Consider the following 23,335-nt stretch of genomic DNA (forward strand, 5'->3'; position numbering starts at 1 on the left):
ATTTGAAGATACTCGAGAAATGACATCACAATAAGCAAAAATACCAGTGTAGGCACTAGAGGACCATATCTGTTGCAGAGTTGAAAGGGTTAATCACAAGCAGCTGCACAGGGACTTTGTCCAAAAGACATACTAAAACCAGCAAAATTCAGATTTAAGTTAAAAAATAAAGGAGAAAAGGTTACAATCATGTTAATCACCAATTGAATGAACTCAGATTTTTGCTTCAGCAGCTACATCAACTCCAAAACACTAAATTAACCTTTTCTACAAAAAAACCCCAAACAAGACAAAACAAGAATAATTAGTTTCAGGTTCATAAAAGAATTCAGAGAAACTCGTTAAAACTCGTTTTTTTGTCTGTGATGTTTTAAATAAAGGAATCCTTCCTCCCTGCTCAGAGCAGCGAGGAGGATTTTCCCTCAGCAGAGCCGCTGCGCTGCATATCAATGACCTCAGTACTGTCCCGTCGCCATGGGATACCAGCCCAAATTTGGGTGTGAGAAAGAACACGCACGCACACACACACACACACAAACACACGCACACAGAGTTGTGTTAATTTAGAAACTCAAACTCTTTTCTAATCAGTGTGAGTCTCTTTACGCCCCTGTCTTTGCCTGGTTACCCCACAAAACCCACGGGGGGGATTTATAAAATTAAGGTCTGGAAAATGATGTTATCTGTCCTGCAGAAAGACAGAAAGACAGACAGATGGACAGAAGACAGACAGACTGACTGACTGACGGGAGGCTAGAAGATCATGTAAAAAGCTATAAAAAAGCTTGTTTAGCGTCAGCTCAAACATCCAGGACAGCCGGCTACAGCGCGTCACGATACTGAGACTGCTGTAAAAAATAAAATACGAGAAAAAGTGGGGGACATGCATCCATCGGAGATACACTGAATTCAGGTGAAGAAGAACTTTAAGACATCAGCAGGAGCATAGCACAGCATTAACCCTTTGAGACTTTAACGTTTTGGCTTTTTCTTTCAAAAACATGGGCAGAGGGCAATGAAAGATGGAAATCACACAAAAAATAGGAGCGGGCTGTTGGACATGTCCACGCTGGAGTGGGCTGTCGGACATGTCCACGCTGGAGCAGGCTGTCGGAAATGTCCACGCTGGAGCGGGCTGTTGGACATGTCCATGCTGGAGCGGGCTGTCGGACATGTCCACGCTGGAGCAGGCTGTCGGAAATGTCCACGCTGGAGCGGGCTGTTGGACATGTCCATGCTGGAGCGGGCTGTTGGACATGTCCACGCGCTGGAGCTGGCTGTTGGACATGTCCACGCTGGAGCGGGCTGTTGGACATGTCCACGCGCTGGAGCTGGCTGTTGGACATGCCAACATGTCCCCCTAAATCCTACACACTGGAGCTTAAACATCTGATTTCAGTGTCTTTTAATCAATTAATTTTAAAGTACAATATTCTTAAACAAGATTTTTTCCTGTTATTCACAGATAAGCCGTTATATTAGGGAGGACACCACCGTCCCTTTAAAATCAGAGTCCTTCACGCACAGAGGGGCAGCTTTTCTTACTACAGCACGGAAAGTAAACAGGCTTTTCAGGAATTAGTCAAGACTCCGTGAGTTTCCATGGAAACGGACATAAAATAGTTGAAAGCTTTTTATTTCAGAGCCAATTGCCTCAATATATTTTGATGATAGCGTTTTATTGTGTTGGTAGGAGTTGTGTAATCGTAATATTACACGAGAGGGTGTGCTCAAACTATATTGGAGCACTTCAGTGATGCTTGTGGACCGCATCACTGTCGTGCTCAAATACGACTTAAACACACCCTCTCGTGTAATATTGCTTTATCCAAAAAATGATGTGTGCCACAGAACACGGAGCCCTTCATGTCCGATATTGGATTTGATATCTCCACTGTTCTTCTCAGAGGGTTTGTGTTTTAGGGGATTTTTTTTCTTTCTTTTAAGTTTAAATGTGTGAATTCTCTTTCCGTTACAGATGTTGGCGTCTGTGAGCCGAGCAGAGTGGTTGTTGCTGTTTTTTCTCTATTTTCTGTTGAATGATGTGTATTGTTTTGCCCTGAAAAATCAAAATTAATAAAGAATTAAATTTAAAAAAAAAAAATCAGATTTCAGGCTCTGTGTGTGTGAGCAGATGAGGAGGAGGAGGAGTCGGGCCGCAGAGGGAGAGATTGATGGAGGAACAGAGTGTTTCAGGAGGCCGCTGATGTTGTTCTCATTAGTAGTGATGAGAGCTCGCCCCTCTGATACAAACTACCGAACAGACCGCCTCTGTTCACTAATGAAGCCCCACACACACACACACACACACACACACACACACACACACACACACACACACACACACACACACACACACACACACACACACACACACACACACACACACACACACACACACACACACACACACACACACACACACAGGCGACTAGACCTCCGTTGGTCATGCGAGAGCATCTCTGGGACAGACTGGATGGGAACCAGTTACGTAACAGGAAGGTCACAGGTTCGAGTCCCACATCGATCCTTACAGCGCGTGTATGTTTCACATCCTCTTTTCACGTATTTCTTATTTGGGGAGATTAGCCTGAATATGGATTTTTTTTAGCCCAAAAAAGCTATTATTAATCCCTAACATCTTAAAATAAAAAAAATATTTATATAATATACTTAATAAGAACTGAATATTTAAATATAACTACAGGACTGTTCGTTAATTTGTAAGAGTGGAGCAATTGGTGCAAAAACAGGGAGGCCAAATCATTTTTTAAGCACTGCGAGAGGAATACAACTTTAAATGACTGTATTTTCTATTTATTTTACTGATTTTTAAATTGACCTGTGGGTTTCAAGGGCATGTCTTAATAAAAAAAAATTAAAATTAAAAAAACTTTGGCTCAACATTGCCAAACACTGACTTTTCCCTCTTTGTGCGTTTGTGACGTGGCGTCGGCGCCTCGTGCTGTAAACTCGTGAAGCGTGTTGTCCGTGTTAGTATTCGGGCCTGGCATGTTTCAGAGTTCACACAGACGCAGAAACTCAAATGTGACTCTACTAAAAGTCAATGAGAGCTACGAGGAGCAAAATAACCAAATACATCTTTTTTTTAACATTGGTTATTGACATGTTTCCATGACCTCTGACATTTCTGCTGCCCTGAAACGTCACGCAAACGTCACAACTCTGCAACTCGGTATCGTCGAAATTTCCCAAATTCCCAATCAGTATTACGACTTTGGAGGACGGTTCATGTGCTCGTAACTCGTAAATACGATATTTCCGAGGAGCCAGTGAAGGCAGCGATGCAGTGCAGTAAAAAGTGCAATATTGTACTGCTCAAATTTGGACTTAAGCACATGTATAAGTACTCAGTTTCACTGATATCCGTCTGAATATTTCACTGAGAGAAACCGAATAAGACGATTCACAGAAATATTGAACTTTTCCTTTAAAAGTCATTTCCTCACATTTAATTCTTTTCCCCGAAACTCTGTGTGAAAGTTTCACACAAGTGCCGAACCTCTCGCTCACCGTGTGAATGCCATCGATATGAAGCACTACTTGTCTACGAGTGTGTGTGTGTGTGTGTGTGTGTAACTGAGCCCTCTCATCAGCAGCACATTGTGAGTGAATGAAGAGCGACAACTGTGTGTATTTGTGAATGTGCGTGTGTAGATGTGTGTGTGTTTCTCTCTGAGCTCAATGAACACAAACTAATCTGACCTGAATGTCTCTCACACTCTCTCTCTCTCTCTCACTCACACACACACACACACACACACACACACACACACACACACACAGAAACCTGGAGCACAATGTTGGTTTTGTTCTGTGGGAAAACTGATGAGGGAAGGAGTGAGTGAGGAGGAGGAGGAGGGGGATACTGCTGCCATGACAACGAGCACGGGGTCCCCGATGGAGAGCTAGATCGACTCCCATTGGGAACACACACACACACACACACACACACACACACACACACACACACACACACACACACACACACACACACAGACTGGTGGGACCACCTTGTACTGCAGACAGGAAACACTGAGGCCTGCTTCTTTGTTGATCTGTATAAAAGTAGTTACACACACACACACACACACACACACACACTTACTTCACACTGTGAAAGAGGAGTTTTACCCACTTGTTGACAGGAGGACGGAGGGGGACAGAGGGACAGAGGGACGGAGGGACGGAGGAGGGCCTGAGGACAGAGTTTTATCAGTGCGATCACGTCAGAGCCAAATGACCAAATGACCAGCTTCTATTTTTTCCTCCTTCGTGTTTCTTCACTTCTTTTTTGGTCCGTCTGCTTTTGAATCTCTGAGAACGCTGAGCTCCACTCACTTTTTTTTCTTCTCTCCTCTAAACTGTCAATTAACCCGCAGACTCAAAAAAAAAACCCAAAACCTGAATGATGAGTGCTGCTGGTGAGACGGGACACAGCGTTCCTCTGCAGGCCTTCAGACGTTCACACAGCGGCTGGATTTTTGCATTTTGATTTATTATTTGAACAATTTCATGACGGTTCACTTCATATTTTTTTGGCAAATAACTTAATTTTGTGCTAAATGTTTTTAAAAAAGAGGGATCTTGGTAAAACGGGAAGATGACGTTCCACTATAGTAGAATCTGACAGTCATACACCAGCAGGGGCCAGCTGGGAGATTTCAGGACATTTCTGTGATTTTGAGACATTTCAAGGACTTTAGGACATTTCTAGGATTTTAGGATGTTTGTAGGAGATTTGGGGATTTTTGGATGTTTTTATAATTTAAGGATTTTAGAACATTTTTAGGATTTTAGGACATTACAGAATCAGCGCCAATATTGACAATAAATATGAATTTTGGGTCCAACGTGTTGTTCATCATGTCTCACAAAGACAATTATTGACTTTATGTTCATTAGTTTGACACGATCACTATTTAGAAAAACAGAATTACTGAATTTTCTCCTTAAAAAAGTGAAATATCTGCTGCTACCATGACTGCTCCAGACTCAACAGAATCAGCTGATGGTAAAACGAAGTGACTGTGAATAAAAAAATGTAGATCTGTTGCTGAGTTACTCTAAACTTTCATGATTTGTGTTAATACTTCACATTTCTGTTTTTTCATGGCTTCAGAGCAGCTGACCGTCTGACTGTGATGATGATTATGATTATTAATGTCGTCAAGCAGCTGAACTGCTGAGCTCAGCTGCTGCACCAGAGACAAATTAGTCTGAATCAGACCCAACAAACACACACTCACGGACACACACACACAACTGAGCCTGGACTACACCACACACTGGCTACACACAACAAACTCACACAGACACACACTTATCAGACACATTAACACAAACGATGTCAGAGGAAACGCAGATGAGGTTTAGTGCGCGTGTGTGTGTGTGCTGCCCCCTGCTGTCTCATCACTAACACTGCAGCTCTGAAGCAGTCATACACAGTAAGATGATTTTTTATAGTTTCATTTAAATTTAAACTGTTGAATAAAAAACAAATAAAAAAATCAGACTGATTATTATGTAACAAATTTAAAGGATGCTTCATGTTGTTTCTCCATAGTATTTAATTAGTATCATACACAAGCATGTTTCTATTAAAACACATTATATCAACTGAATCAAACAATAATGTACAAACAGGTTCAAACCAACAGGCCGTCGCAGCATGTTCAATCTGCACGTACAAACTCCGACACGAGACGACGCTCTCTGAAACCCAAACTACAGACCAACCCAGTCAGAACGCAGAAAATAAATTTAAACTTCACTGTTAAATTCATCTTCTTACTCAGCCGTGGATGTTAAAACGCAGATATCCTCTTATTGGCTAAATAAAGCCTAAATAAATAAATCCCCTTTGTGAGACTTGATTCTTGCAATGAATTTGGACATAAAGTTAAAATTAGATGATACTTTTGAGGAAGTTTTAAGTTGAAACGTGAAAAGTGCTCCAAAAAAACCCCAGAAAGATTGTGACACAGTTGAAAGCACCAGAACGGAGATCAAATGGAGTTTGTGCTGAGACTGTTGTTTCGTTTACTGGAAATGAAGGTGAGGAAACGCTGCATTTTTGACAACTTCCCACCCCCCACCTTGGGGGGGGACTTTAATTTTTTTTGGCAATTTTTTAGAGGAAACATGCCACGTTTGCTTTAAAAAACACTGAAATATGATGCTGAATTTCCAATGGTCCTTCAAATGTGTTATTATACAGGTTTGTGAAACAAAATTTCAAAATATTCAGGGTATCTTTAGTTTTCCTTAACTTTTCCAGGTCTGAAAAAATGCTATTTGCAAACTCCATAACCTTCTAAGGTTTTTCATGACCATACGAACCCTTCCTCAAACTGCTCTTTTCGGAGGTCAACCCTGAACTTTCAGCATATGTTTCGTGCTTCAATGCCGTTATCTTCTCTGCTGTTAATCATAATCATAATAAAAAGACATGTTTAACATAAAAATAAAGATACAAATCTGTGAAAGAAACAAGCAGTTTAGTGGTTAAGAACATCCTTTCAGAGGTTCCAGTTTCCCGAAATAAAAACGAAGAGGATCCACATAGTTTTGTGATGCTGAACGTTCTGTCTGGATTTTGTCATATTTTGGTGCCGACTCCGTATTAATCTTTTTGACGAGGAGACAGGAGGAAACATTTCACATCCTGTACAGTTTCAGTTTGTACGTGCAGAATCACAGGACGTTACTAGATTATTTGCCATAAAAAAAGAAATCTGGTCAAACTTTCCAATACAATAACCATTTTCCAGTGAAATTGATGTGTAAGAAAAGTTTTGTAAGCACACAGTCGTTACGAGATCCTCCTCAGACACAAAGAAACACAGTTTAATCGTACGTCTGTTTTATTGCACTGTTAGAATATTTGCTGTTGTGTACTTACACTACTTTTCTGCAGGTTAATACTCACACTGGATTAAGGCCATATTATTGGTAAAGTTGCACCAAATTAACCGTTTACTTCATCAGGTCCCACAGATATACAATCCCTGCCCTCAGCATGCAAACAGAAGAGACCAGAGCCGATCAGAGCAGAGCTGCGGGGAGATTTCAAAGTTCACACATTCGACCTGAAGAGCAGAAAATACCCACAGCTGTCGTCTGAAGGCGGCGCTCTGCTTTAATGTGGCAGGCTGGTAAACTGGTCAAAGTGGCTGGTGAGTTTACCGGTGAACCAAGAGACGACACATTTAACTTCACGTATAATCCGTCTTTTTGCGTTCCAGTGTTATCCCAATTATTGTTTTTTTTTACTTAAATTGAGAAAATACGTTTTTTTGACTGCACAGCTGGTTTAGAGGGATTTCTTTAAAAAGTATTTAGAAAACTGCAGGGTGGATCGCCCTGGGGGCCTGAAGGACCCTGACGCACCAAACCGACGGTCAGCCGTCGGTTAACGTTGGGCTGTCAGTGAGGGTCGCTGCAGCGTGTCCCGCACCGTTAGCTTCCATCAGCGTAAAACGGCTTTTTTCAGCATCTCGAATCGTCGTCAGTTCGGCTCAGCACTCAGAGAGGAGAAATTAAAGTGAGGTTGCTGGTTGGCTGTCAGTTGTTGCCTTTGCAGTTTGTTCATGTGCAGCTTTTTTTAGCCGAAACACGGCGACGCGACGAGACGCAACAACTGGCCTTCTTAGCTGTTCGTTCTTTGCTGTTGGTTTGGTGTGTCTGGGCCTTAAAGGGATCAGTATGCTTGAAACAAAGTGCTTTTCGGATCACCAAAAAAACTCTTTTTCCCCACACTGTAACTGGGTGGACCGTACAATATGTTGCGTAACTTAATGAAAACATCAATCCCACCATTGGGCTGAATTTTCACAGCAAATAGCCAATTTTTTCACTCTTCACACAACCACTTCAGTCACGGTTCATGTGAACATCTGAGTGCAGCACCACGAACATCAACAAGGTGTTTGAAAGTGTGCTCCGAAGACTGAATTTGGACCACTCATCACTTGCCCCGCACTTTTTTTTGCCTCTGGACTTCAGCGTGCTTCAAACTACTTTCTTCGAAGCATAATGAACGTCTTTGGCTCTACACCGCTGCACTGCAATACCCCCGTTAATTCTCTGCTGAGCATTACCCTTTTTTTTATTTTTAAAGTCCATGTGTGACTTTGAAATTCCCTCTGCATTCTGGTCTGTCTGACGGCGTCAATAACTAATAATTACTGTGCTGGCTGATCAACAGATCAATACATTTCATGTGGATCAGAACAGAGTCAGACAGAAACTCTCTGCTGGTTCAGAAACTGGAACCTGGAGCAGCTGGAGAACAAACGGAGCCATCTGAGGCCAAAGGAGAATCAGGTTTTACTTCTTGGGATTAAAGTTACTTGTCCGACTGGTGTGAGTTGTGCTTGTTGTTGCTTCATCAGAGAAGTCGTGGCCTCCTGCTGCCTCCAGCTCATTAACACAGCTCCTTCAGACAGACCGCTCTGGGCAGGTATTACGAAATAAGCAGCTCTCAACTGTCGGGCTAAAGAGGGTCGTTTTACAATACGTTTTTGTCAATTAAGAGCATGCAAAATCTGATGTTGCATATTTAAGAGTTAGACCGTGCATTTCCAGGACTTTAATCTCATATCATTGGGAGGTCTATTTTGCATTTGAGAGTTTGATTCTCTCCCTGCTGGGAATTCGATCATCGATCATCTGGGAGTTTGATCTCCCTTACATTTCGGATTTGAGAGTTTGATCTTGCATTCTTTGGAGTTCGAACTTGGCCTGTTGGAAAACACAAATTTGCATACTTGTCTTTCTAGGAGTCGGATCTCTCTGGTTGTTTCGGGGTCTGTTTTGCATTCAAGAGTTTGATCTTGTGTTGTTGGGAATTCATTCTTATCTTGTTAGGAATTCGATCTTGTGTCATTGAGATTCAATCTTAAATTGCTGGCAGTTAAATTTCATTATTGGGAATTTAATCTCGCTTTTTTAGGTGTTCAATATCTTTTTGCTGGGAGTTCTACTTCTTAAGAGTTGGATCTCAACTTTTAAGGAAATTGATCTTGCACTGTTGGGGAGGTCAATTTTGAGAGTTTGAGCTTACGTTGTTGGGAGTTCGCTGACCCTGTTTGGCCCGACAGTGTAAAGCTGGATAAATCTCCCACGTATGCTGCTGACCGTTTGACCACTCTTAAACAAAATGACCTCAGTACAGAACAACATACAGACATGTAATGCTCCTTCCTTTTCCTGTTTGTTCTGCGGTCTGATTGGCTGCTGTCAGGACCAGGACGTGTCAGAACGTGATGGGAACCAATAGGAAAACAGAGCTGACCACGATGTTGCAAATGAAACAAATGGGGAAATATAATGTAAAACAGCGTAAGGATGAAAGAATAATGCTGATGATGACCTTCGTATGAAGGTACGTGCTAAGGTTTAGCCAAATACTCGGATGAAATGAGTCGCCGGTTACGAGTACAAGTACCATCCAAACAAAATGTGTCCATTTTTATCATACTTGCGATGAAGGACAATCTTTCTTACCGAGCTGTTAGGCAGCTACGGTCAAACTTCTACTCCTGTGATCAAAAATGATCTGAAACTCTGAGATATTTCTGCAAATAGATTTTTAATAAATAACAAATAAAGCAACTTCTGATAAACCGTATTAATTTTGGACTTAAAATAACTTCCAGTTATATTCCGGTTTAAGCCACACCTTCTTTCAAGCACCAATTACAGAAACAGATAATTCAGTTGGTTGATACAGATAATGCTTTACTCGCTGATTCTCAGTACGCGCTAACATTATATGATTTTGGATGAAATTCTTTTGATCTGGTTTTCACTGACATGTCTCTTAAAAATTCCAAATACTATGAGATTAGTGTATCTATTTGATAATAAACCAGTATATGTACTTGCTCTGTCTTGCTTTAGTTGATGCTGTGTGTTAAAACTTTAAACTGGGTAATTTAAAAAGATACTTAAAGGTTTAAATGCTTGAAAATTTGTTGCCACCATTCACACACACACACACACACACACACACACACTCACACTCACACACACACACACACACACACACACACACACACACACACACACACACACACACACACACACACACACACACACACACACACACACAAAGCCCCAAAACATTCTTCACATTCATGAAAAGCTGGTTATTAACTTAGACCAGCCATATGAGCACCAAGTGATGATGTAAATAAATGTAGAGAATAAATGTCAGCACTGTCTAAATCCTGCTTCTAAACCTCATTACCATTAAAATGAGTTTTCCATAAATACAAACATTTGACACTGTGTCTATGGCTGCAAATATTTTTTAAAAATCTGTTAACTTACATTTTTTTAAATGCATTATTAAGAGTATGATAAATTTAAATAATCTTAAATGAAACACTGAAATTGTAATAATAAACTTAATATAAAATGGACATTTTTGAATATCATTTGACTGCAACCTAAATAAAATTGCAATCTGGAATTTTTGCATTTGAAATGTCCTAAATTTAGCTAATTTCTAATGAAAACAAAATGTCTGTGATGTCATTATTCTTACAAGCTGTTTTTTAATGAAACTGACGAACATGAAAATGAGAACGGAAAAGAAAAGCGATTAAAAAAAAAGTCCAGTTTGTGGCTTTGTTTCCAAGTTTAGATTGCAAATTTTCTGCCGGCTTTGCAATCAATTTTATTCTCAATATTGCAGTGTTTAGTGCTCAAGAGTACACTAAAATATACTTTTCATAGAGATCTTTATTTTTTAAACACTTAAATAGCAATTTGATTAAGACACTTAACTTCTTTCATACATCATGGACACAAAAATGCTTACTAATTCTAAGTTAAGATTTTCTTTTAAAATTGGCTTTGACTTCCCATATTTATGTTGCAATCTTGTGATATAATTAAAACCGTAAGAGGATTTTTTTCTGTAGGGAAGTGTGAGGGAGGACGTGAGGTTGGAACAAACGAATATCTTTTGTTGAGATCATCACATTTGTTTTGTTTTCTCCTAAACAGGAAAAAACAAACCCACGTGTGTTTGGTCGGCACTCCCGGTGAAACGAATCATGGAAATGTCTCAAGAAAAAAAAGATATGGATGAAAACTTTTAAATCAATCGATTTCAAAGTAAACATTTAATATGTGGCGGTTTAAACGATTAATTAATTACATCACTTCATTTCATCCAACATGATGTGCGAACGTTGCATTTGATCACGTGACACCCCGGGTCCAATCAGCAGACGTCTCAGAGCAGAAAACACTGAACGCTGACATCCAGAGTAAAGACTTATGAAGTCAAAAAAAAAAAAACAACAAAACTGTAAAAAATAATAATATAAAACAAATAAGAAATAAAAATCTTATTACAGAGATATGAACAGAAACAACATTTCTCCTTCTCCAGTTAGAGTACCGCTTCCTTAAATCTGGACAGACCAGGTTATGTCACAATAAGAAGATTATTAACATTATTCTCATTATTAATATTTTACAAAACCAAAATCAACAGTGCAATAAAAAGGTTTTTAATCCCTCGCTCGGCAGGAGAGAGAGAGAGAGAGAGAGAGAGAGAGAGAGAGAGAGAGAGAGAGAGACGGCAAGGGCGGGGCTTGGCGACAAGGAGAGAGGAAGAGGGTAACATCCAAAAAATAAGAAAGGAAGGAAGGATAGAGGGAGTACAGAGGAGGACAAGCAGTTTACAACAGACGAGGGAGGAAGAGGGGCTTCTCGGGATTATATAAATGTGAAATAATGGAGGTGAGGATGGATGGATGAACGATGTGGAGGTAGAAAGGGAAAACTGGGGCTGAAAATCAACAGATGAGGAGAGTGAGGAGATGATGAAGGCAGATTTGTGGTTACTGGCTAAGAGGTGATGAAGGTTTGGGGGTCGGGGAGGGGAGGGTGGTGGGAAAACTTGAGGAGGATCCACACTACAGGCTCTGGATAAAAATGTGTCTTTATATTTGTTAGTCCCCCATTTTTTATGTTGATGATTAAAAACTGACAGTTTGACTGCCAAGTACACAACAAGATGTTGAGTTTGGGGTCGTCACTGATTTAAAAAACACTGATTATCACGGAGGCTGTTGTGTGGATCTGTAAAGATGCACCGATACCACTTTTCTGTTGCTGGTATCACCCAGTTTACAACAAACACATCATCTCTAGTATCCATCAGTGTGGATGATTTTTAGATAACCCACACTTTAGACTGTTTTTATGGAGAAACTTCTTAATGTCAAAAAAGTTTTGCGTTTGTTGATTTAGGTGAAATGGCCCTTTAACTTATGATTAAATACGTCTGCAGTGTAACCGTGACAACCTTTGCAGCGAAGCATGAGTCAGCCATCAGCTGTCAGTGACGTGAGCTGACTGAGGCCGCGTTGAGACGAGAGCAGCCCTGCTGAAAACGTTAAAATCTGTCCTTCGCATTTTAAAAAAAGAAATCCACATTCATATGATAACATCGTGAGAACGATCCTCGTGTACAATGACCCGCAAAATAACCGAAACGCTGTAGTGTGCATGCCAGGCTGGTAGTAAATCTGCGTTTTGGCTGAATGTGAAATCCTGGTTTTTCCTGGGAATTCTCACCATAATCTGCTGGGAAAAATACCCGCTTGCATGAGTGCGTCTACGTGCTGGTTTACTGCTGACTGTTTTATGAACTGAAGCAAGGACACATGACTTTTCTTGCGCTGCTTTCAGACGCCTTTCACAAATATTTAACCCTTTGAACCCTGAGCAAACTGGTGATTTCTTTTAAACACACGGGGGAAAAGACAATGAAGAAATGCTTCACAAATTGCAAGAAACAATCAGATTTAGATAATTATTTTTTTTTAAAAGCTAGGGAAAAATATCTAAGGAGAAAAGAAGAAAGCAAGCAAAAACGAAATATAAATTACACATTTAAATTATGTTACAGAACTATTTTTCCTTTTTTTTCATGTTTAACCAGTTTTCAGGTGTTTTCAGGTAATTTTTTTGCTCCTTGCCTTCTTTCAATGTTTAAGGAACAAATTTAACTAATTTGTTCAGGTTTCAAAGGGTTAATACTTAAAATCTACTGTAGGAGCAACAGGCCGACATGAGACGACTGTGTGTGGCTGTCTGTGCTTTTCCACCTCAAAAATCGGCCGCTTTGGAGAGGAAATGTACAAAAACTACTGAACACAATTTAAAAAAAAAATTAACATGTTTCCGATAATTTATCAGCAGTTCTGTGTTTACAATTTATTTGAGGTGAGAAATCCCAGAAAATGTGCGATTTATATTCCAGGTAATCGTTGTTAAAAAACCTGACATGAACTGATGGAGGTTGTTTGTCAACAGGAGGAAACGGGAAAAAGATCAGGAAGCTTTGGTTTGGTCCGTGACGCGCACCGCCTGCTGCCGGGTGTCACAGTTTGATTCTTTATTTCGTAAAAAACTAAAGAAACGAGGTTTGGGTGCATCAGTGCAGGAGGAGGGAGTCATCGGGGGTCAGGAGGTGTTAATATGAGGAAGGGGAGATGGAGGAGGGGTGGTCGGGGTATATGAGTGAAATTTTTTTTGGGGGGGGGGGGGGTTGATCAAAGAGCGAGTGTGTGTTAGGACAGGTGGGCGTGGCCTGTTCTGTTTGGGGGGCGTGTTTGTTCTCAGGAACTCCTCTTAGTCCGGGAGTGTTGGATCAACCACTGAAGAGTGATGTCTGCAGAGAGAGACAGACGTGACATCAGCGCAGAAAAAGTGTGTGTGGACAGAAACACAGAGAGAGAGAGAGAGAAGAAAAAAGTGGGAATATTTACGTGTGCAATTACGTTTTTTGGGAACATTTGTGTAAAAAAAGGGGGGCTGATAAGTATTCCTCCTGCTCCTTTTCGGACATGAAATAACCCTTAAATGGTGTCTGTATCCAGGGACATAGAGTCATGTGACAGGCTGTTTTGAGGGGTATCACTGTCAGTATTATCAATATCAGGCCTGAATTAATAAAACCATTTAGAGACAATGAAATGATACACTGGCGTTGTTTTTTTGTTGATTTTATGCTGTGCACAGGATCTGATATTTCCATAATCTAAAGTCATGGTTAAAGGCTGCATTGTGTGTAAGTAGCCTCCTGTATTTTGTAGCCAGATTCCCTTTCAAAAGCTACAAAAAGACATTGGGAACACTTTGGGTATCCAACAGTCCAAATGAAAGGTCGCCTAGTCCTTTCCTTACTAAAATCTTCATAAAACCTATATGCTTTATGCCACTGTCAGTAAATCCTGAGATGTTGAAAAACATATCCAATGGCTTCACTGGCTCCCCAGACAGAATCTGATGCCTTTTATTGATTGTCTAATAAATAAATAAATGAAAACCGGGCACCACATTTTCCATTTAATACCTACACTATGTTAGACATCACAGGTGCAATCTCCACGGTGTCAGCTTTCTTCTGGATGCATGTGGTTCCTGTGGTTGTGGAGTTGTAATCATTTCATTTTGGGTATAAAAAAGACTCAGGGCCTCAGAGGTTAAGTGGCTGCTCTTTATATGATGAGAGACACTGAAGGGGGTGAAGGGTCAACTATTCAGGTCATGTGACTTCATGCCGACATTCAAAAATAGTCATCATAGGTATCAAAATTCAAAAAAATAATACTATGTGAACAAAGTCGAAGGCCATGAGGTATGTGTTGTTGTTTTTTTTGTTTATTATATTGTCAATAATACAACAGTTAGCTCCGACCAAACAATCTGATTGGTCGAGAGGCATTGAAGTGCTGATGTACAGTACATCACCTGGACTTTTAACTCTGCATGTATCACTCCACTTTACAGCAGCTCTAAACCGTTAAACAGACAAACATTGAGGGTCAGTAGCTATCTCACGGTACTGTAGATTGTATCAGTGTTGGACGAGAGACGAAATACGGTCTGACTGACATCATCGCTCAAAAAATACCTGAGCAAAATCCTGCAGCCCAGGAGGGAGCAGCTGTGACAGTTTTGGTAAACCGCCGTTCACTGGGAGTAAACCAGCGGTTACAGATGTTACAGGCGTGCGCAGCCTGAGAGACTCGGACACACGGACACGCTCTCTGATACGGGACTCAAGGTGACGGTTATCACGGATGAACTGTCTGATCAAACTAACTCAAATGTTAACGTACTCAGCAGCTGCTCTGAGCCGAACATGCAAACCGAGCTAACGCAGATTAGCCAGCTAGTGTGCAGGAAAATGTTTATGTGTTGCTCGGCAACAGCTGTCAACACTGTCACCAGCGGTTGTTAAACTATTTGTGTCTGCAGAGCCAAAAAAATCATTAAATAAACAAACTAAATTATAATCTGTCAACTAATAAAAGACGCCTGTAGAACTGTTGTATGAAAGCATACAGGCTACAACAAGGCTAAAAACATGACGCCAGTGACGTTTTTCAAAACAACTTGGCACGTCGGGGCTTCAGGACACTTGGATTACTTTGGATGGTACGGGGCAGCAGTATGGACACATTTTGTCTTTTTCACATCTCTTTTTTTTAACATTTAAATCCTGGTCACCATTTGCTTTAATGGTTTTGGAGATAAGGACGCCTTTTCCCAGTGAACCTCCGGCAGAGTTTTGTGGATAAAACTTCACCTGACTTTACATTTTGACTTTAGATAATGATTAAAGTCTCATTTTTGGATGGACATTCCTTTTACGTTTATTTGTGTGTACACATGTTTATTTCAGAGTGTTTTTGGGGAAAAGTTTCCTTACCTGCTTTGAGGGTCCAAGGACAGAGGGATCTCAAATGTTGTAAAGCCTTCTGATGTTAATTGTGATTTGTGATGTTGGGCTTTATAATTAAACTGAACTGAAAGTTTGTCCTGGTTCAGATGTTTTGCAGGACAACTCTGTGTTTAACCTGAGACCTGTAAACTGCAGTTTCTCGACCGAGCTAATGCAGACGACTTATCGAAATGAATCAAGAGGCTGTTTCTTTATACAGTGCTTACATCAGTCTAAACACAACTGCAGGTTTAAAGTATAGGGAAATTAAATTTATTACAACAACCAGGTATTTAAGTACAAATGTGTGTGTGTGTGTGTGTGTGTGTGTGTGTGTGTGTGTGTGTGTGTGTCATACCAATGTTGTCTTTCTCCTTGCAGGAGATGGAGTAACAGCAGATCTCTCTGTCCTGGATGGCCGACAGGTTCCTGATTAAAAAAACCCAATCAATTAAAATGAAAAACAGTCAGAAGACAAAGCAGAAATACATTCACTCAGCACAAAATCTTTAACCCTTTGGAGACTGTTTGGTGCATTATACGTGCTTGTCATTCTCCTTTCTTTTTTGATAACTGTGTGTGTGTTGATGCATGTGTCCTAAATGTAGTCCAGATTGTGTATTTGAGTGTAATCAGTGAATTTGCAGCTCAGCTCCTACAATAAGTCTAAAATACACTGTGGAAACTAAATAGTTACATTCAGACTGTTCAGGTCCAAAAATGCTCCATTGAAACCCATTCAAACTGACATTTTTGATCCCACAGCCATCAGAGCAGAAAAACAGGACTTGTATTATTTCTGGGTGTCATTCTGGGCTTTTGACTCTGAATTTGTCATTTTGACTATTTTCCACCTGATGAGGTCATTTTGACCATATTTGGCATATGGAGGAAATACATGCTATTTCCACTAGGTGACCTGTCACAGTCACAGTGGCATCGTAAAAAAACCTGGCATTTAAAGTGTTAAAATTCTGAAAAGTCATGAATATTTGATATTTATGATTAGGACTGATGATGGAAAACAGTTGAAATGAGCTCCACGTTTACCAGCTGCAACATTAAAATGATGAACACATCAATGCATCGACAATTATTATCCAATTCTATAAAATATATTATACTGAAATTAGCCAATCTGCCTGATGAGTACTTTTACTTTTGGTTCTTTAAGTACATTTTGAAGCCAAAAATTTGGTAATTTTACTCATTTAAGATTCGGAACGCAGGACTTATATTTGCAACTGAATATTTCTGCACTGTAGGAAGTAAATCAAACCAGTTTAAACAAACTGCAACACTTAAACCCAAATGTGGCGCTACAACATTTTGAGAAAATCCCCAAATGATTATTATGGTCTGGCTTTTTTAAAGAGAATTTTTTTAATGAGAAGAAGTTGCTGCTTTTTGCTTTTCACTGACGATAAAACTGAGTGAGGGGTGACACTTACATCCTTTCTATGAGCTCCTTCTCATCCAGAGCTCCTGGTAGGTCCCTCTTGTTGCCCAGAACCAAAACCTGAAGAAAACACATCAGAAATAAACATCAGCTCAGATCTCAGAGAACAGAAAAGCTGTCATTTATGAATGTGTATGAGGATTTAAACATGGTTATGTCTGAGAGGACATTTTATCACTCCGGGGCAACAGTAAACATCACAGAAACATCTTTGAAGATGTAAGTGACGCATGCCGGGCTCACACACGGTGTCTCTCCCTAACAAGACTCTGGAGCTCCAGAGGACGGGGTCTACCTCACTCACCCTCCCCAAAACTCTGATTATTACACACTGTTTTCAGGTCGGGCTAAGTAAGTGCGAGCGCTTCAGCTCAGGATCAGTGTGCTTTGCTGTGCTCAGTTTGCCCTGGTTGTGTTCTTACAGGAATTCCCTGCAGCTGCGGTTTGTCCAGCAGGTTGTGGAGTTCGTTCTTGGAGGCTTCGATCTTCTCTGGGTCTGCTGCGTCCACCATGTAGCTGCAACAAGGAGGAAATGACATGAAAACATCTGAATTCAGCTTCATTCTGACAAACAGGTTCAGTTTGGGAGGATGGGGGGCGGGGCTGGAGGTAAGAGACGTTGGTGGTTAATATGAAATATTCTTCAGTCCGCTGAACTGTTTCATGTCTTTTTTTAAGGGTTTGAGAACATTTGGGACTGCCCTCACCAAGGGGTGCAGGGGGGTCCCTATCAACAAGCTCAATGCTTTTTTATGCACAAACATCCTAAGATCCTAGAAACATCCTAAAATCCCAAAGATGTCCTAAAATCCTAGAAATGTCCTTAAACCCAAGAAATGTCCTAAAATCCCAGAAACATGCTAAAATCCTAGAAATGTCCTTAAATCCAAGAAACTTCCTAAAATCCCTGAAACATCCCAAAATCATAGAAATGTCTTAAATCCAAGAAACTTCCTAAATTCATAGAAACATACTAAGATACAATCTAAAATCTTAAAAATGTCCCAAAATTCTAGAACTGTACTAAAATTCTGTAAATATGAAATCCTGCAAATGTCCCAAAATCTTAGGATTATCCTAGCATTTAGGATGGGGGTATGCCTAAAACTGGCCTCATCACAGCCCGTCAGACTCACTTTTACTACATCTCACCAAACCAGCGCTGGTTGTCTTTGTTACATAAATCTGAGCCGTTTACCCTGAAGCTCTCCTGTCTCTGCTCACCAAGACAACCGGGCTGATACGACACAACAGCGCTGCAGAAACACATCTACATCTTGGTGATGATCAACTCCAGGATTTATTCTTGGTATTTAGCTTGATTTTTATGAATGTGTGTCATTAAAAACCTTACAAAAACACTGAATTTAACACTTTAACAGCTCTCTTCCTCTGTCTTTCGGACAGAAGGACGAGCTGGTGGACAAACTTGCGTGACTCTGACTCTGTCTCTCATGTCTCATTAATGCCTCTGGGGCTTCTGTCATATTTGGACCCAGCTGAGACGTCCCAGCGGCTCGTTTCAGGAGACAGTAATCACAGTTTAGGAAAGCAGGACTTACACGATAGCGCTGACTCCTCGACAGTAACGCTCCCACATGCTCCTGAAGCGAGGCTGACCTCCGATGTCCCACAACTACAGACACAAGGACGGGACAGAGTTAGAGCGTGCAGCGGGGACAGTCGAAAAGCTCTTTTAAAAAAAGAACTGACACTAAGGAAAATGTACTTCATCTTTAATTAAAACAACACATCTGTAAATCTTATTGTTAATTTGTTATTATTATTGTTTGTCTTGTCTTTAATTAATATGTATATATTATATATCTTTTATTTTATGTATATTTTTTTTCTCTTTACTGGAACACAAGGGCACAAAGTAATGCAATGTCAAAAAGTAAAGAAGAATTTCAAGAACAAAGTGCCTGCACCTTAAACAGGGTTCATACACATTTTACCAAGAAATTTCCAGGACTTTGAGATGAATTTTAAACACGAAACACTCTCTGAAACAAACATCAATGCTCCTGATCTTACACTTACTATTTAAATAAGTACTAAGGGGAGGTGCATACAACTTCATGGCTGTATTTTATATTCATTTTACTTATTCTTTTTCATAATTTTTGGTGATTTTTGATGAAAACTTTTAGGCATTTTTTTTTTTTTTTTAATTTTTGGTGTTTTTTTTTGTTTGTTTAAACATTATATTTGGGAGCTCGGCTCCCCTGAGACGTTCAGGGGAAGCTCTAAAAAACTGTTCACTTTTGTATTACAGATTATATATTTTCTGCACACAAAGGCTCCTGAAATAATAAAAAAATAGAAGTAATATGTCAATGTTGTGTGTCTATTTGCTCATTACATTCCATTTCTGAAGAAGAGTAGAGCCGGTACCATGTAGTAGAAATGCGCCGTCATAGCCTGGGCTGTAAATTTAAAATTCTTGGTAACATGCAGCTAGAATAAGAAGACTTTCTATCATATTTTGGTGCATATACAATAAGTGTGTAAAGACAGGCAGCAGAAACATAGAACTACCAACCTTGATGGTGACGTTGCCCTTAGTGATCTTCCTCATGTTGAATCCAACTGTAGGAATCATGTCTTCGCTGAACTGGCCAGACTAAAACACACACACACACACACACACACACAGTTACAGACTGATTTCAGCTCGTCACTGATACACTCCTGTATTCATCTGCATGCTGTTAGATGTAGAACATCAAATATTAGTATGGAAATGCCAAAGTCACTGGTGCATTTGAGTTTGGGGGAAAAACAGCAGTGGGACCTTATATGTACTCTGATCTGTGTGCATCCTTATAGGATATGTGTTTATATTAACCCCTTAAAACCTGACCACATTGGTTTCATTTTTTCCAAAAACATGGGGAGAAGAAGATGAGCATCTTAACAAGACATGGCCCAAAAATTGGCCAAAACAAGCACTGCACGATAATGATTATTTCAACCAGCACAGATAAACCGCTAATTCCCAGCTTCTCGTGGCAGATAACCAATAATTTCTTTTTGTTTTTCATTACCTGAGGGTATGAGAGGCTGAGATGTGGTGAGTACAGATGAATTTAATTTGTGCATTTTCATCCAAAAATTTCAGACAAAAAGCTGTGAAAATCACATTTTGTAAAAAAAAAAAAAAAAAAAAAAAAAAAAAAAGAGAGTAATTTTCAAGAGCAAAATCAGTTTCATTTTTTTTTTTGGGGGTCGTATTATGTTATCCAAGAAACATCCTGAAAATCTGGAAATATCCTAAAATACTACAAATGCTTATCAGTTTATTTTCTTGTCACCTTTAACTAATGTCTTGCAATTTGTTGAACAATTCTTGCAAAGCTGCTCACTGCCTTTTCCACCATGTTTACAAAATCAAACCAATCAGGTAAAAAACAAATGTTCATATTGTCCAAAAGTTTCACAAATCAGAACTCCTCAGTCTAGCTTTTCCTTATTTGTAAGAAAAAGAAAATCTGTGTTAGTGGGTCAACCGAAAATTAAAATGACAGCCGACAGGAGCAGCACAGGAGGCTGATGTCAGCAGGGGGAATCAGCTGATGTGTGACAGGAAGGTGACTGTGGCAGGGAAGGGCCTCCCATTCTGATAAGGGACTGTTCATTATTTATGAGAGGGGAGGGGGTGGTGCAAAAAGGGGGAGGTATATCAAATGATTATTTAAACCTTTTTCTCTCTCTTTTTTTCTAATTCCAAATTGCCAATTGCAAAGGATCCCCCACAGACCCCGACAGAGGTCCTAGCTAAGTCCCTAATGTCCTAAAATCCTAGGAAAGTCCTAAAATCCAAGAAATGTCCTAAAATCCTAGAAACAACTTAAGATCCTAGAAATGCCTTAGAATCCTATAAATGACAGAAAATCCTAGAAACGTCCTACAATCTCAAGCATCCTAAAATCTTAAAAAGCGTCCTTAAGTTCAAGAAATATCCTTAAATCCTAAAAAAAAGTCCTAAAATCTTGAAATTCTGAAAATCCTAGGAATGTCCTAAAATTTCAAACATCTTAAAGTTCTTGAAACTTACAAAAAACTTATCTCTTACTAATCTTACAAATGTCCTAAAACCCCCGAAATGTCCTAAAATTTCAAACACCTTTAAATCTTAGAAACGTACTTAAAAACGTAAATGTCCTAAAATCCTATAAATGTTCTACAGTCTTAGAAACACTGCAAAGTATCAAACATACAAAAATTTAGAAATGCCATAAATTCCTAGAAACGTCCTACAATCCTAAAAATGTGCTAAGATTATAGAAATGTCCTAAAATCTCAAACATCCTACAAATGTCCTAATATCCTTGAAACAACTTAAGATCCCAGAAATGCCATAAATTCCTAGAAACGTCCTACAGTCTCAAGCATCCTAAAATCATAGAAGCATCCTTTAGTTCAAGAAACATCCTTAAATCCTAAAAAAAATTCTAAAATCTCAAAATTCCTAAAATCATAAAAAATTTCAAACATCCTTAGTTCTTAGGAAGATACTTAAAATCCTATAAATGTTCTACAGTCCTAAAAACACCATAAAGTATAAAACATGCAAAAATTCAGAAATCCCATAAATTCCTAGAAACGTCCTATAATCCTAAAAACGTGCTAACATTATAGAAATGTACTAAAATCTCAAGCATCCTATAAATGTCCTAAAATCCCAGAAACATCATAAAGTATCAAACATACAAAAATTCAGAAATGCCATAAATTCCTAGACACGTGCTACAATCCTAAAATTGGGCTAAAATCATGGAAATGTCCTAAAATCTCAAGCATCCTACAAATGTTCTACAGTCCTAGAAACACCATAAAGTATCAAACATACAAAAATTCAAAAAAGCCATAAATTCCTAGACACGTCCTACAATCCTAAAAACGAGCTAAGATCATGGAAATGTCCTAAAATCTCAAGCATCCTACAAATGTCCGAAAATCCTAGAAACGTCCTCATGTCATTGCAACATGCATGGGGCTGCTGCTACTGGCCCCCAGTCATTTTTCAGACGTGCCCCCCCGGCGGAGCAGGTTGAGGGTCCGTGCTGTACACTTGAACAGTGGAGGTTAAACATCCAGCGGTGCGGATGTGAGAGCAGCTGTGCTCCTTTAAATGAACCACGAGGACTCGCTGCAAAGGTTTAACGTTTAACAATAACAGCGTTTAATCTGAGTGACAAACACAGCTCGCTGACACGGCGGTGACTTATGATCACATTGACTCCTTCGCGGTCTCACCGACAGCTAGCTGACCTCACCGCTGCAGGGTAACAATGGATGCAGCCAGATGCTAGCTGACACACAGCTGGCGTTAGCACGTCACCGTCAACTCACCGCTATCACGTTGACGAAGGTGGTCTTCCCGGAGTACTGCAGCCCCACCAGGGTCAGCTCCATCTCCTCCTTCCAGAAGAGCGCCTTGAACCAGTCCAGCAGTTTGTTGATTAGCGCTATCATCTTTGTCGTCTGATGCTAATGCTAGTGCTAGCTGCGGCTGCGGCGGCTAGGTGGCTATGCTAGCTAGCTCGCTGGCTAACGCCCCGACAGAGTTTTTTTTCCGGACGCTGACAGTCACCGTGACGACCGCGGACGGTTACGGCGGAACGGACGACACCGGCAGGCTCCGTATGAACCGAAGATAGTCTGTGGAAGTCGGTGTTTTTAGGCTGTGATGTCCGCGGTGTGTTTTCGGCTTTCTGTGATGTTTACTAGCTACGCCTTTTCCCACCGACACCAAGGCAGACAGCGGATACGTCACATCCGGCCCCGCCTTTCAAAATAAACACCGCAGAGGAGCCCATCAGTCTTCGATCCCAAAAATCACAATCACAGAACAATCACAAGATTTTATATATATATTCTTTAAAAAATACATTTTTATTAACTTTATAACTTAACAGCACAGTGTACTCCACATACTCAAGTACATCTCAGATTAAGACATGTCTACAAATAGATAAATAAAATAAATAATAGCAATAACATTAACAAAATAAAAACAATAATAATAATAATAGTGACAATAATAATGATAATTTGACAAGAATTAAAGTAGAAAAATAAAGGGGAGG

The 23,335-nt window shown here is 39.9% G+C and overlaps 1 protein-coding gene across 1 annotated transcript; it reads right to left on the bottom strand.

Moving 5' to 3' along the window:
* Positions 1 to 5,573: 5,573 nt before the first annotated feature.
* On the bottom strand, positions 5,574 to 23,021 carry LOC121965329 (ADP-ribosylation factor-like protein 8A). The gene is made up of 7 exons (XM_088081668.1): positions 22,599 to 23,021; positions 19,786 to 19,866; positions 18,803 to 18,876; positions 17,663 to 17,756; positions 17,233 to 17,300; positions 16,140 to 16,210; positions 5,574 to 13,723 (listed from the first exon to the last, which is right to left on the bottom strand). Exons 1-7 carry the CDS (start codon positions 22,719 to 22,721, stop codon positions 13,671 to 13,673), a joined length of 564 nt encoding a protein of 187 aa, XP_087937794.1. The 5' UTR covers positions 22,722 to 23,021; the 3' UTR covers positions 5,574 to 13,670.
* Between the last annotated feature and the right edge of the window lie 314 nt (positions 23,022 to 23,335).

Source organism: Plectropomus leopardus, chromosome 9, assembly GCF_026936395.1.
Source record: "Plectropomus leopardus strain MGB_pleo_1.0 chromosome 9, ASM2693639v1, whole genome shotgun sequence".
Classification (NCBI taxonomy): domain Eukaryota; kingdom Metazoa; phylum Chordata; class Actinopteri; order Perciformes; family Serranidae; genus Plectropomus; species Plectropomus leopardus.